This window comes from Clinocottus analis, unplaced genomic scaffold (assembly GCF_023055335.1).
Source record: "Clinocottus analis isolate CAN_PGR_092001 unplaced genomic scaffold, fCliAna1.0.p SCAF_8, whole genome shotgun sequence".
In the NCBI taxonomy this organism is placed as follows: Eukaryota; Metazoa; Chordata; class Actinopteri; order Perciformes; family Cottidae; genus Clinocottus; species Clinocottus analis.
Window position 1 is genome coordinate 10590258 of NW_027176240.1, and position 15850 is coordinate 10606107.

At 42.4% G+C, this 15850-nt stretch overlaps 1 protein-coding gene across 1 annotated transcript; it reads right to left on the reverse strand.

The window, feature by feature from the left end:
- Positions 1-997: 997 nt before the first annotated feature.
- On the reverse strand, positions 998-14618 carry sfrp5 (secreted frizzled-related protein 5). The gene is made up of 3 exons (XM_068568074.1): positions 13550-14618; positions 6815-6892; positions 998-2543 (listed from the first exon to the last, which is right to left on the reverse strand). The coding sequence occupies exons 1-3, from the start codon at positions 14106-14108 to the stop codon at positions 2215-2217; spliced, it is 966 nt and encodes a 321-aa protein (XP_068424175.1). The 5' UTR covers positions 14109-14618; the 3' UTR covers positions 998-2214.
- Between the last annotated feature and the right edge of the window lie 1232 nt (positions 14619-15850).

Sequence of the window (15850 nt, forward strand, 5' to 3'; positions counted from 1 at the left end):
CCCTCTTGTTTCTGTCATTCCACATACTAGAGACATAGTGTGCACTATCTCCACAATCAGCTGGAAATAAGTCATCACTCTACTGGCATGCATGCGTCAAGCACTCTCCAAACCTCTCCGCATTTCGGGAAATATGGGAGGAAGACAATAAACATTTTATTGTGTCAAAGTTGATCCATCTTGCATTTTGGAGAACCAACATGCCAAATGGTTTTATTGCAGTGAATTAGTTGTGTGCGTCTGAAGTGATTAAGGTCTGAGTGCTTTTGATAAAGTTGGTCGGTTACACTGCAGCCTGCTGTCTGTCTGCGTCACCCCTTCACTCTCGAACATTAAATACTGGTACTTTCGTAGCCAAGGCTTTGTGTAAAGCTGTGCCCAGGGAGGATCTGGAAGATTTTGGCATCTCACAGAGCGTAACTGAGGTTTCACTTCTTTTTTCCCCTCTGAAAGGACAAGTTAAGGTGCAAGGCAGACCATGTGCTTTATGTAGCCTTGTGTTTTTGGAAACTCAACGTCTTCAAAATAAATGAAATCGTCCAAAGTTGTATTTAATGTTCATGAGATCAATATAAATTTAAAGAAAATAATAATATTTTTTACTGTCTAAGTTTGGACTTTTGGATAAAAATGGAAAATTCTACATTAAATCTATAAAATGGGAGTAGTTTTCTTTCCATGACTGCATCTGATGGCTGGTGGGATTTGGTCAAAAGTTAACCTTTTTATGACGTTTCTCTTTATTTTTTGAAATGGAAAATTAAGCTAATAAGCTTCACACAGACCCAGGAGAGTGTGTAGCAGTATGTAGCTCTTTATGGAAGTGTGCAGTTTGTTCAACAAGTTGTGATGAAAGCAGACACAGATTCACGAGTGTTCCCTTTGTGGTTTAATCACAATGATGAAGAAAAGACACATTTCAAAGAAAGATTCTTTATAAAAATTTCAAATATATTTTATTAATTTTCTTTTTTTGTAAAACAAATATGTATTTCAGTAACGGAACTACAATACTTACAGGTTAACTGATTAGAAAATAATGTCAAAGTTAAATCTCCATCTTTTACTGCTATGGCAACAGTGAATTTAGGTGCTATGTCTGCATGTATGATTCCTGCTTTCATACAATAAAAGTTTAACTGAAGCAAAACAAGTACAAAACAAATAAACATTTGAAGAGTGATAGTGAAAAACAGCGAGTACCAGAGACTTATCAACCCAACATTGTTGGTTCTGTCCAGAGTCTCTTTCTCTCTCTTTCTATCTCCTTTTTTTCCGGGAAGATGTCTTCTCTGCCTTTACCTCCTTCGCTCTCCAATTGAAAAAGCAAAAAATATTCAAGTTTCCCTCTTTCAGGTTCAGGCCACAAAAAATGTTGCTGTACAAAGTCAGTTGAAGCATCATCCAGTCCTCCAGTCTGTTTCGTTCCATTCGTCTCCTCTCCCAGCGGGGATAAAAGAAAAAAGCCCAGTTTCCTAATCATCTAGTATTCATTTGACTTACCTACTTTTTACATTGTTAAAACATACATTTAGGTGGATCATCTACATGTGTTTGCTTTGATGTTTTTTTCCTGGGCGCTCATTGCACAGCCCACATGTACTGCAGCGTGTCCTTCCTATCGGCTTTCTTTCACACTGAATCAAACCCTGCTTTCCCTCTCGGCTCCCTCCCCATTCTGTCTTTCTAGAATCATTACATTATCAAACATGTTTTCCCACCAAAAGTTACCGAAAATCTTTAGATTTCCATGTGTCAATGCCAAAGTCTTGATAACGCTTCTATCAGATATTGTACAAGTGATTTGTCTTACTATATCAGGAGAAGAAAGTAAAATGATAAAGGAAGATTCCATTAAAATGCGAGGGGGGGGGGAGTAGATTACAATCACAATTTTTCTTTCAAATTGTTGTAAAATCTGTGGTTTCTTTGGGGCTTTTATTGTGAGGAGGGAGCTGCCGAGTGTGCAGCTTTTCCGCTCTCCAACGTTAACATGTCCGATTCATTTAGGCAGATCAGGACAACCCCCTTGACAACTTGATTCATGTTAAAGCTGAGAAAATAACTGCTTGGCTACTCTGCTACCCCTTGTAGGACTATGCTGCGGCGCAGATTGTGCAGGGATCTGGGGTTTAGGGACACACAATTTGGATCTACATGGAACGGGGTGGAATGTGGGGAGCAATGATTGTGCGAACAGTGTATCGAGCCGCGTCACTGGAAGACGGTGTGGTAGGTGGGACACTGATGGGACTTCATGTACTTGATGGCAAACTTCAGCTCCTTGCTCTTCTTGTCCCACTTGTGAATGGACATAAGCAGCAGTTGCTGGTCCACTTTACGGCCCATGATGAGGAAGTTGGACCCCAGACTGTCAAGCTGGGCACAGGGGCAGTTGGCGCCATTCTTGATGTACAGGGTTAGTTTCTTCAGGTCTTTCTTCCTCAGCACACCCTGCTTCAACACTTTCTTCTTCTTTTGTGCCGCAATGAGCTTCCTGTCACCCTTCTCCTTCTTCACCTCTTTGATTTTCATCTTGAGGGCTGAGGGAGAAGAGAGGGAGAGATATTTTTAAGTCTTTATTTTATTCTATAAAACAGATATTTACACCCAGAAGCTGTGAATGTGTCATTCTGATTCCCCTGTTTCTTTCTACTTTGAGCAGCTGTGACATTTATTCTTCCTGAAAACCAGCACTGCTGTGCCAAAGACGCAGCTACAGTATTTTACACCTCTCCAGAGTATCATCATTTAAACTCTCCTGCAGCGTATAAAAACCGTATCCTGTGTGTATGTTTGTGTGACTGACTTGGGAAAAACCCATAAATGAAAAGGAGGACATTTTTTGGGAGTTACAACCTCTTTTCATACAAGTTCAAGTCAAGTCTTAAGTGCTTGAGGTTGAGTCCAAGTCACAAGTTATTATAAGCAAATTGCAAGTCTTTCAAACCTCTGAATGCGAATCACTACATGACATCGCAACATGTTTGTTATATAACTGAGATCAAGTCCTTTCAGAATATAGGCCTAATAATTAAAACTGGCAAGGCCTGCTTGGAGCTGTCTTTTTTTATTTCACAGGATTTTACACATCAAAACATGGGATTTCAAGACAGATTAAGCCTTCAGGGAGTACTGTAAGGTAAGAACTCCAAGCCAAGTCACAAGTTTAAACTTTTCAATTTGAATGCTTTCTCAGTGTAAAGCTCTGGTTCTAACATTGCAAGGCTTCTACCTGTATGTAATCACTTTAGTGTTATCCTTTTTGGTTTCATTCTTCATGGACATCATTTTCTATGTAACAATGACTTTGTAGTTTGTAATAATGCTTTTTTTTCATTTCATGCTCCTCTATTGAGATATTGGGCTTACTTTGTGCTTGCATTACAACACAACATACAGAGCAGATACCCCGTTGTACACAGTTTTTTAGCGTACAAGTTTAGTTCCAACAAATTCCGGCTTATCAACTTCACAAAGTGCTAACTTGCATCTCCCACGAGCCTCTTGTTTATGAGTTTAACATGTGAGAGATTAAAATTGAACTGCCAAGGATTTGAGAGAGGAATTCTCTTAGGGAACGTTTTGACAGGTGAAATTAATCATTGGCCGAGCAAAGGCGAGGCGTTGGTATGAAGCATCGCTATGTACCCAAGCCTCTTGGAAGATCGCCATTTTACTTCTCGCCTGTATAAACATCCCTTGGCACACTGCTATACGTTTACAGTACATGCAAAGCGATAGCATGTTCAATAAGGAATGTGTGTGTTGAGTTGCCTCTCATCCCCATCCTGGCCTGCCTATGTTTGGGTGTTTTTTTTCTGAATGAATGCATTCATGTGTATGTATGTGTTTAGTATAGATAGGAAGGATAAAATAATTGCCCTTCCTGCTTCATGTTGAATGCCCACTCATATTCAGTGGGCCCCATTGTGCAGTCTGGCCAGTATCCTTGTGACAAGCTGTGCATATGTCTTTGTAAAAACAAACATTATTCAAAGTGAGCAGAAAGGGTGTGGAGGAAGAGAAGGAGAGAGAAGTGTGCTGTCATTTTGAGGAGCGATAGGTTTTCTTAAAGGTAAATCAGGCAACCTCCCCTACCAACCAGGTGGAGGCTTCGTGTTCATGCCCTGAACGACTCTTTACCCTCCCCCTTTCTTTTCTACTCTTGTCATTTGTGCTCGGCTGCAGGATGATACAGCAAGGAATGTGGAGGGATCAGACATCAAAAGTAGCCTGTAATAAAACACGCAGAACAAAAATTCTCTGAGGGTGAACAGTGTCCGAAGATGAATAGGTAACAAGATTCACGAGGCGTGAGATCAAGCTGTAATCGGCTATCGCTCCCTATAGAATAACATTGAAGAGTCATTTTCGCTTTGATCTCAAGAGCCATATATCACAGTTATCTTGACTTCTTTACTCATCCTCATACAAAAATATCTAATAAAATGTCTGTCTGTTGCTATATCAGCTTTCGCATTAACCATGTTTCATTCTAATAAAAATAAAATATCTAATCGCTAAAAAAACAAGGACTGAGATATGTAATCCTAAAATGAATCAGACAAATAAATATAGGGAGTCATGATTAATTATGGGGGATGACTAGGTTTTGGCTGCAGCTCATAGTGTGAGTGATGTGCACACATATGTATTTTATTGTTGTTGCTGGAGTGTTGGCTGTGTATTCATTTATAATTTATAATGGGTCATATTTTGTTTATTCATGTAGCTGCGGGTGATGGCCAGAAGATAGTTTAAGAAACTTGGTATCTTTTAAATTGAAAGACATTTCCTCTGTGGGACACAAAAGTTTTTTGCAGCATCAGTCTGCCACATTACATTTTCAGTTACACTATTCTCACGAATATGTTCAGAGACATAAGCCGTGTTCTTCATGAATCTCCCAAGGTTATGAGTTTTTTCTCTCACCATTTTTAGTTCAATACTCGTATAACCAGAGAAAATAGAGAGAAGTATATCATTAACTCCAAAGAAAGGGGCAGTAGTCCATGCGAGCAGAAATTCAGCTGCTGTGGAGTACAATGGGCCAAAAGCCTCGATGAGCAGAAGTAATAGAATAAATATGCTCTGGCTTTGCATGCAGGTCATTACTGTGGTGAAACTGGAATGCTGGAAAGTAGGAAGTTTAGAAAATGGGACTGGAACCTATTATATTACTCTATCACTTTATGAGATGAAAAAGGTTTATGCTAGTAGAGGGAATAGTGCAAATTAATGTATGTTCTGTTTGTTCATGTCTGTGCTCATTTTGAATATTTTCTACAAATACCTGCAAGCATATAGTTTAATGGAACATGTGAGTTATTGGATGAGACTGAAATATAAATATATAATAAAAACAACAACTTATAAAGCCCAATACGTATTATTTGTATGTGCACCAAGAAAGTAACCTTTGATGTGTTAACCTTTGGTGGTGTAAGTGTCATTTGTGTCTTTAAAAACTCAGACGTAACTCCAAAGGTTTTTACAGTAGCTAACAAAGAACTGTGTGCATAACGTTTTAATGTTGATGGATGTTTTCATTGACAATTCTGGTCAAGTTATATGACAGAAGTCTGGCTATTACTTTTATATAAGATTTATAAGACTTTTGCTGTTCTCCGCACTGTAATATTATTATGATACTGATGGTTGGACTTTTAACATAAACTGCTGCTTTACTGTAATGTTTTGAACTTTAAAGCCACAACTAATATTAAAATCCCGATGACACATATCTCGGCTTTTAAATAGCTTCTCCTCAAAGTCTTTCATTTTGGATTCCATCCATGTTATTGTCAATGTTGAAACTCCTAATTAAGCCTGGTGAAACACATTTTGTGTCCATTGTTGCACACTGAGCCCAGCTCAATCCTGCTCTGATACCGGCTTGCCACTCATAAACTCACTTCTTCACAAATTGGGGGCTTCAGATTCTCCACAAGTGTAAATTGTTCAAATTAACGTGGAGCAAACCTGTGGCGTCTCAAGGGAAAGAAAAGTTGCAGCAATAGTTTAGCAGCCGATATTGCCACCTACAGGCAAAGAAGCAATTTTTGCATCAGTTGTAACTTTTGTGCCACCAGCAGGCAAAGATTGTTAAAGCTGTAGTTCCTTTCTGATTCGGGCTCCAAAGAAGACAATGCCTTGCTGTGGATTAGCTCCTTTGTATGTCACTGACTGTGGTTACATGCATTCGAATTACTGGCTTAATCAGACTAAAATTGAATGATCCCTTTCATGTAAACACCTTTGTTCGAATAATTGTGGTCCGACTACGATTCGATTAACACCCCTGGATAACTCGATCCGACTCGGTTGATAATTCGGACATCGCGGCATGTAAACGGTGAATTAGATTAGGAACTGGACTATGTGTCTTTGCCCATGCTTCTGGAAGTCGAGTTGTCACTGCCGGGAGCTGGCCGGCAGAAACAAACAAACGTGAAAGTCGGGTGTCCTCGCTAGCTCGCTGCTGTAGCCAGCTAGCGTTGCTGCTAGTTCCCTGTTTGCTCCCCGACAACCCCCGACAAACCCCGAAGGTAGCGGGGTTCTTTCCATTATGAAGAGTGAAGCGGTCAAGCGGAGATGGCTGTATCACCACTAGTTGTAATGAAAACAGCGCCATCTATCGTATCGGATATGACATGCTTTCGGCCAATGATTCGATCTATTCCTGCCATGTATATTAGGATAATAGCAGTTGCCCCCGAAAGAGAGCATAGTCCGACTAAAGCAAAATTCGAATTGATACCATCATATAAACGCACTGACTGTCTAGCTCACGCTTAATGATGTTACTTACCAAAGTCACTGGCGCAGTAATGCTCCATTATGTTGTCTGCTTTCAGCTCATTGTCACACGGAGGGCACACCTTCGACACTGAGGGGACAGAAAAATAATTTGTCATTAGCAACTAAACCTAATCACACTTCATATGGTTCTTTCAGGCCCGATTAGCTAATATCTAACGGTTAGTTGAGGTCATTGTTAGTCAAGTGCAGTCAGCAAAAGCAAAGCCGCGTTGGTATGAAATCGTTAAGCTCTGAGCACTTTTGAGCCACTTATTTGCAGCCCCCGTCCTTGTGTCAGAGGCTATTTGCTGTTGAGCGAATACACAGTCCAGCAGGCTGACTGATGTTTGCCCTGCAATTACACTGGACGCAATGTTTTTATTCTGGCCCTTGTATATTTTAGTGGTGCAGGCGTGGTCTTGGCTGCACAGGAAGGTAAATGCTGCAGCAGGAGCAGCTGAACATGGTGAAAAGTGATTCAGTACACAGACACAGCCAGCACTTAGGCCACACAGCAACCACACATTGTGAAAACAGCAAGGGGAAACCGAAGCAACAAGTTTAGTTTATTTTTAACTCAAAATGTATGGTCATGCCTGCTTTTCTCAAACGAATGCTTAGCCTCACTTTGATTTGAAACGTGATTGTTGTTATTGTGCACCCATTCAGTCTTTTTTAGTTGTTTATTGTAGAATCTTGCTTATTTTCTACAGCAGAAATATAATAATTTATCATGAAATTCTGACTTAATCAAACATTTTTACTAACTTTAAATCCGCCACTTAAAAACCCTTCATTTCTTTTTCTCAGAAACACAAACACACTCAGACGTGCTTCACGCTGCCTTGCAATTTTCTACAAAGGCTCTTCAATATAAAACTTTATTATGACTCTTACGACATAAACTCCATGTAATCCTTGAAGGGCTGTTGTAGCAATACACATCTAACAAGAGTCCACTTATCCACAAAACATAGCTTTGGGCCAATCGGCGGAACAAGGTATAATATTAGAAATGCTCAGGGAGAGAAGGATGTGGCATATGAATCCACACCACCACATATGTACACCTGCAGCGCAGTTAAATATCAGAGCAGTCTTTATTTGGGCCGTTTGCTAATAAGGGAGCTAAATATTTCTGTCATTCACTAACCTCAAGGTCTAAAATATGTCCAGATCTCTTCCCCCTCTCCTTTTCCTCTGTGTTTCACACTTACAAACACACACATATGATAATTCTAGCATAGTCCAGCCCAGGCCCTTGGGTTAAAAGTCAGGGTTCAAAGGTTATCACCCCATTCCAAACCTCAGCGTCTGGGCAGATAATGAGAAGGGGTCAAAGTTCAGCATGCTTCGCTGCTCGGGTCGTGGGGAGGTGAACCCCCTTACCACCACTGAGTGTGTATGTATGTGTGTATGTGCTCGTATGTGTGTGTCAGAGGGAGTTGAACCATGTTCTTGAAGAGTAACTGCCAGTTTTTCTCCTCTGAGGGTTCCCATGCATTCACAGGCAGGAGACCTGCGAGGCCTACAGGGTCAGGCCTCCGAATTGTCTGGTGCTGACATGAAGACTGGGACAAGAGCTCGGAAACGCACACACACACACACACACACACACACACACACACACACACACACACAGTGCATGGCAAGAGATGCCAAAACTCTGGATTTGTCTGTTTTGAATGATTCCCTTGAAGCTGTTACATCTTATTCAGGCTCCACGGTAATTCATTCTGGTTTCACAGGGGTGGTATGTTGGCAGGAGGCCCGGCTACATTGGTGCCAGAGCATGTGTCAGGAGAAGGCAGCCCCTCCATGAAACTTAGTTGAGATTGGACCGAAAACCCCTATTTTGATTTCGCTGAGAAATCAATTAAGCGGCGACTGCCCACATCACGTTGTGCTCCCCGTCGAGGGAATCAACGTCATGTTCTGATGGGATTCACTGCTGTCAGGCTTGGTGTGTGTTTTTTTTTTCCTGGACACATTTCTACCCAGCAAATATTTTGACATGAGGTCATTTATGTAATTTGTCATCATCTCAAGCAGTTTCGGAATTTTTTGACTTGTGAAAATGATGTTCTTCTCTTGGTCGACTTTGGACTTGAATGCTTTTTGAGTGCTGCTTTTTGTCATCTGCGTGTTGGGACTTAATCACAGAAACTTGAATGTTTCCATTCATAGTGACCAATGTTATGTTATTGTATTTTAGAGCTGTTGTTCTGGAGAATGAGGAGGTTGGGATTTGATGGTTGAGGGTAAGAGGAAAGGGATGATGGGAGTAGTTTGAGTAGGAGGGTGGTCTGCTGGAGAGCCCTGCTGTTAATCCTTAAAGAGCAAGCCAGAGTAGAAATGACATACGGCAAGAGTCCAGTAATTTAACTGCACAACTTCACTTAGTCATAGCTCTGAGGTTAATAACACTTTCTCCATTTCAGTCTCCCTCCCCTGTTGTATCTTTTTTTCTCTCTCACTCGTTTTCTCCTCTCTTCCACACAGCTTTGTTTTCCATCGTATTTTGAATAATCTAGAAAGGCTGATTGAACACAATCAAATGCCACAAATGGATAATAATGACGAAGATGTAACAAGTTATTTGTCAAATGATGACATATTACCTTTGGAAAAGAAAGCCCCATAATAAATTGCCATTGTAAATATGTGTCCCCTGTCATCTCCAATGTTTAAAGTCACCTCAGCAATTCACTAAGTCAGTAATTACTGCAGCCAGAAATTGCTTTGCATTAATACAATTTTGTAGTTTCAACGTCACCCCGAGGTGACAAACTGTGCAGAAACACCTTGTCTTTGTCAATACATGCCTTCTTGTTGGCCTCAAACATTCTGCTGGAACAGAAACGGTGTGAATCACATTTTATGCTTGTAACATTTTACAAATTAGCTTAAAATGTATTTCACAGCTCGTCACTTGCACTATCTTTACTCAAAAGAAAACCAGATCTGTCAATATTGTCATACAAACCCCCGGCTGTGTTTTGTGCCTCGTCCCCTGCAGTTGGATCATCACAGTCCCTGTTTTTTTTTTTTTTTACAAGAACGTTGCATTTAAAGTATCCGCAGGACTCTTTTTTCATGCCTCATTTGGGCCCTTTAAGTTACGAGCAGCAACACTTATGACATAAAACGGTACTGTGCTGGAGATAAAATGCAGCGTGTGATTTATGTTGGGCGGCCTAACATCTGTTTAAATGTGGCAAGCAGACAGACACAGGAGGACTTAAACATGGCCCACAGGCAGCCCCCAGGGCCTTGAAAAAAAACAGCACGATCCTCGCATCTGTAGGAATCCTGTACAGAGGAGAAAATACTTTCTCAAAAGGCCGAAGCGGCTTCCATGAACAGAGCATTGGATCACATTTTCCCTTTCATATATCAGCCAGGGCCATATGAGTAGCACCCATTGTGCTGCTGGGGACCTGACAGTGCCGCTTGTCACCTTTAGCACGGCTGTAACTTACACTAGCCGCATCAATGAGTGCGGCAAGGACAGACAATATCTTTCACACCATGCAATTTCAACGACTTTTAATGGACACTGTACATATTGTATTGAAAAGCATTTTTCGCACAAAAAAACATGCAATGTGAGTTATGTAGTTTACCCCAAACACTTAAAGAGACGGTGCAGAAAACTACGCCTGTCTGAGTGTTTTGCTGATGCTGGCGGCAGCTAAAGGTAGCATCGTTGATGAAGGTGGAGTTGATGGGCAACACTAACTGTGCTCTGCCAGACAGCCCGAGCTCAGCTGGCCTGGATGCCTGGGCCCTCTTTTGTCAGCAGTCTGCTTGTCTTTCCTGGTATTATATCTACAGACTTGTGTTTCACATAATCACACCACATGGGCCTCTGTTACACACACAGGCCAAAATTCATCCACACACACAACCTAAGCTCAGGTGGCGGTGGTGTTTCTCTTTTGGCCATGACAGAGTGGTGGAAAGTGAATCTGACTCTGTACTGTTAGTTTCCACAGGAGCCCTCGAACCGTGCTATATCATGTAATTGCAGAATGGCTCCGATAGCAGCAGGGCCTCCCGGATGGACAGAGAGAGCAGTGCTTAATACCTGTGATTCATGCAGATTCACCTGAATTACCACAAGAGAACTCATGTGATCCTGTGTGAGGAGAATCATCCATGTTCTTTGACACAGAGGGTTCCCAGGAAACTCTTCTTCAAAGCTGAATTTCCTTTTTATTATTGCTGGCTGTGTGTGTGTGTGTGTGTGTGTGTGTGTGTGTGTGTGTGTGTGTGTGTGTGTGTGTGTGTGTGTGTGTGTGTGTTTAAGAGCCAAAAGCTTGTCCTCAGGATGGCCTCATTGGCACATCTAAGAATCTCTGGTTCTTAACAAAATGTCAGTGACTGAGCCTTCAGGCAAGAAGTGATATGGGTTCACTCTCAGTTTCAAACACACACCCTGAGACACACACACACACACACACACACACACACACACACACACACACACACACGCAAAGCTTTCAAATTTATTTGTTAAGCTTCACCAATATTCACTTTTTAATTTATTATTTAAAAGTTTTAATTCAACATGTTTTGTCTATTTTCTCTCTGCATAAAATTGCTCAACAGCAAAGACTTCGATCATTATTAGATTAGATAGGATCAACAAACAGTTGCCTGTTTGAGGAGGTGACAGATGAAGTTGAAGCTGCCTCCTTCTCAGAAAGCATGTAAGAGAATAAGTTATGGCTCTGCAAAGCCAAAGTGTCACATAGTTGATTCTCGTCCTACAAAAACAGAACAGCCATTTTCCCTAATGGAATAAGTCTGCATGAATTTGCCAGAGAATTCTGAAACGATTTAACTAGCTAGATATCAGTATTACTGATAAAAAAGTAAAGACATATCACACAATTTCTGATTGACGGTACGAATTATTTTTTTGCCATTGTTGGCTGTCATTTTGAGTGCTTTGGTAAATCAGTATAATACATCAAGTTAAGGAAAACACATTTACTATGGATATCAAGTAAAATACTAAGACACAGGAAACATTTTAACCAAAGAAGTTAAGCGTGAAATTGTGATAAAGGCATAAAATAGTGGAATAATGAGAATAATAAACTGTTTTCCTCGAGCGCATATTGAAAGCAGGGAGGCAGACACTTTTATGTGCTGCAGGAAGCAGCTTTTCTCCTATTCTACACTCTGTCTGCCTCTCTTTACGCTCCCGCTTCCCTCACCTTTCACTCCTCTCTATTCGGCTCTCTGAAGGACAATCGGACTTCAGCCATTTCCATTCTCTGCCTGCCTCTCTTGTCCTGTCATGTCGACTAATTAGTGGGAGCTCAGTAATTGGCCTTCTAGCTAATTGGCCCGCTGGCTGCCAGACCCAACAAAGGCCTTGCGGGCTGGGACACAGTGGAGACTGTCCCTGTGCTCTGTCTCAAGACTCTCATCAACTCCCTCGCTCCCCCTCTCAGTGCTGACTGCTTTTGTGAAGAGGCTGCAAGTAGTCGCGGTGCATTCACACACACACACACACACACACACACACACACACACACACACACACACACACACACGCACGCACACACAAACACAAACGTTTTTGCTCTCTATGTAGTTCCCTCTCACAGCTCATTATTGGCCCATATGTCTGTTCTCTTACTCGCTGACTGTGAAAAATGACATATTTCTTTACAGAAGTAATTTCCCTTTTTATTTTACTCATCTTTGCTCTATTTGTACATGTATTGACACTTTGCAGACTAGCTTGTGATTTGAATGCATGACAGCTTTGAAATAATACATTCTTCATTCACTCAGTTGTTTGATTGATTAGCTGTTGCTGGAGTCTGCTGATAAAGGTGTGTATGTGTGTATGCGCGTAAGACATGTGTGTCACCTTTTCTGTTCAGATTCAGATTAGTTTAACATCACAGTCCATTAATCTCAACTCGGTGAACAATCTGGCGTTCAGAGACTCTCCGTCTCCTGTCTCTGCCTCGGTGTGTCTCTGTCCCCCCTTGAGGCGTGTGCAGATGGCAGGGAGCCGTCCTGAACTGTCCACTTACTCAAGAACTTTCCCCTGTAGTCTTTTCCTGCTCTTTTCTCTCACACCGACTCTGGTTATTCTCTCACTTAAACTTTCATCTGTCATCATTCGCTTCGACGGGAAACCAGATGAGCCTCACAGCCGTCTTTGGGCTCTCGCTGTTTCTGACTCTGCAGGCTCTTAAACACTCATCTGTCTTAGTAATGTTATTGATGTTGGAGTCCAGGAATTTATAATGCAGAAACTAGTTGTTTTTTGAGGGGGGGTGGGGTCGGGGGAGGATTTGTGTCTGCACTACACGGGTCATAATATAACAGTAATTGCATCTGTTTTAATGAGAATGATACATAGTTTTTTTTTAACCAATTAAAAATCTTTGCTAATGTGCATTATAATTGCTTACTATATTCCACATATAGCTCATGATTAGAAACTCACTTGTACAATTGAACTGATTGTAAATCATTTTTGGACAGGCAGCTACAAACAAGCTACAGCCTGTTTTTTTATGCTGGAAAGGTTAAAAACATGTTTTTATTAAACCTGTATTTTGATTAGTGAGCTCGCCACTTGACATTTAGTATTTTGTAAAAACATTGAAATTATAGGTGGCGCAAAATGCCAAGCTAGGTCAATTCAATTTCTGTGAGTAAACTTGAATGAGGGTGTGTTGGGGTGGGTGTATGTGCACAGCTGCCCTACCTGGTGGCTGGGTTGCGTGGTTCCCAGTGAACTGCATGGGGATGCAGAGGTCATTGTCAATGGGAAATTTATCACAGGTCAGCATATCTGGCCAGGGGAAGCCATAGGTCTCCATCACCGGAGCACAGCTGTCCCTCACAGCCTCACACAGCGAGCGGCAGGGATAGATGGGCCTGTCCAGGCACACGGGTGCAAACAGCGAGCACAGGAAGACCTGGGTATCAGCATGGCATCGTTTGGCCAGGAGGGGCACCCAGCTACCCGCCTGCTGCTTGACCTCTGGCATGGTTTCGTGATCCAGGAGGTTGGGCAGCCTCATCTTTTTGTAGCCCACATTGTGGCATAGGCGCAGGTCAGCTGGTATGTCCACACACTGGGGCTGCTTGGTGTAAAAGCGGCCATTGTGGAAGTTGTCCGACTGCCAGCTGTAGTAGTCGTACTCATCTGCGGCTGAGGCGGTGAGGAAGAGGAGAAGGAGGGAGAAGAGCGACAAGCCCAGTGCCAAGCTGAAGGAGCCCTGGGTTAATGCCCACCTGGGGCTCTTTTGTCCGCGTGCCATGCCTTTCTGAGCCCGAACCAATAATTCAGGAAGGTTGTATCCAAAGTCTCCAAAGTGACTCAGTGAAGACAAAACGCAGAGTGAAGAGAGGAACAAGTGGGGCAGGCGTACGAGCTGTAATCCCTTTTTTTGTCCTGAGTATGGACGCTGTGGATTGAAAACAGAGTGTTTAATTCCCTTCTTCCCTGCAGTCAGCCCTCTAAGCCTCCCTGAAACACCTCCCTGTGTGTGTGTGTGTGTGTGTGTGTGTGTGTGTGTGTGTGTGTGTGTGTCTGTGTGTGTGTGTGTGTGTGTGTGTGTGTGCGTGTGTCTGTGTGTGTGTGTGTGTCTGTCTCTGTGTGTGTCTGTGTGTTTGTGTATGTGTGCCTCAGGTAGTAGAGTAGGGAGGCAGCAGCCAAGGAAAGATGAGCACAGGACTGCTTATTTTCTAACTTTCCCTGGTCACAATGTCTCACTCTCCTTCCCTCTCCCTCTCTTAGACCTGTCTCCAGCCCTCCTCTGCTCGCTGTCTATCAGTCTGCAGCTGTAATGAGAAGTACCTTAGGTTTTAAGAGGCATTGGTAGCTGCTCTCTTCGGCTGCCTGCCCCCTAACAGGCACCCAGACCACTCACCTCTCTACTGGCCTCCCATGCACTCACTCACACCAGCTTCAACCAATCACATCCCTGGGGGAGGCTCCCAGTGGCCCTCAGGACACTCCCCTACCTCTTGTCTGCAACAAAACCCCTCCTCTACAACAAGTTAACGTGAGAGAGAAAGAGAGAAAGAAACTATGGTAGTTTTTTTTCAATATAACTCTCTCTAATATGCACAAGATTCCTTGGTCAGAAACATACCCACAAACATGCATAGCAGACATTGTCACCCTCTTAGTCATGTTGTTTTTCTCATACTTTTTACCCCTCTTAAATGTGCATTGTCATAAGAGGCTCACCAAACTCCCTGCATATTTCTCCACACATAAAACAAATAGTTATGCTTGCCATTGAAGGCCAGTCACTTTATTAACTCAAAATAATCTGGTGTAACAGGTTGCTGCTGGCATTGACAGTGAGAAAATATACTCTCACACACTTACACACTTACACACAGGCTCAAGCACAATTGCAAAGTGTGAGAAATCCAAGAGAAGAAAGTGAATGAAGTGGGTGTGAAAGAGCTGCACGAAGGTTACTGAGTGTGGGCTGTGCAGCTACAGGTGGCTAGTTGGTTTACCCGCACTATGGGAGTTATGCTAATGTGTATGTTGGCTGTGAATAGAGGCACGCTGCCCCTCTGTCTCTTTCTATCAGTGCCACTGACACAGTAAGGGCCTTCGACTTGGCAGAAAATTCCCTAAAAGGGTCACATTCAGACTCAAAGGGCTGTAGCTGTGTGAGCAGGATGTGGGATCGGTGGCTCGCATGGAGGGTGTTCTTGCATCTGGCATTTGATCTACGTCATGCATTAATGCTTTTCCTCACGTGAATGGGCAGCAAAAGCAGGTTCATTCCACTGATAGGGAAGACTTTGTTAGCTGGGGTAAACTGACATTTTATCATGATAGAGAAGGATTGCACGGACACAATCTGGATACTGCTGACACAGAGACGAAGTAGAAAGACATGAGACGTTGGAGCGTTATTATTATTATCCCTATGTGGCAGTACAAACAAGGAGAATAAGAGGGTGTGTGAGTGTGTGTGTCTTGCATACAGTCAGAGGTACACTTGGATGAGAATCAGGGATAGTATTGTTCTTC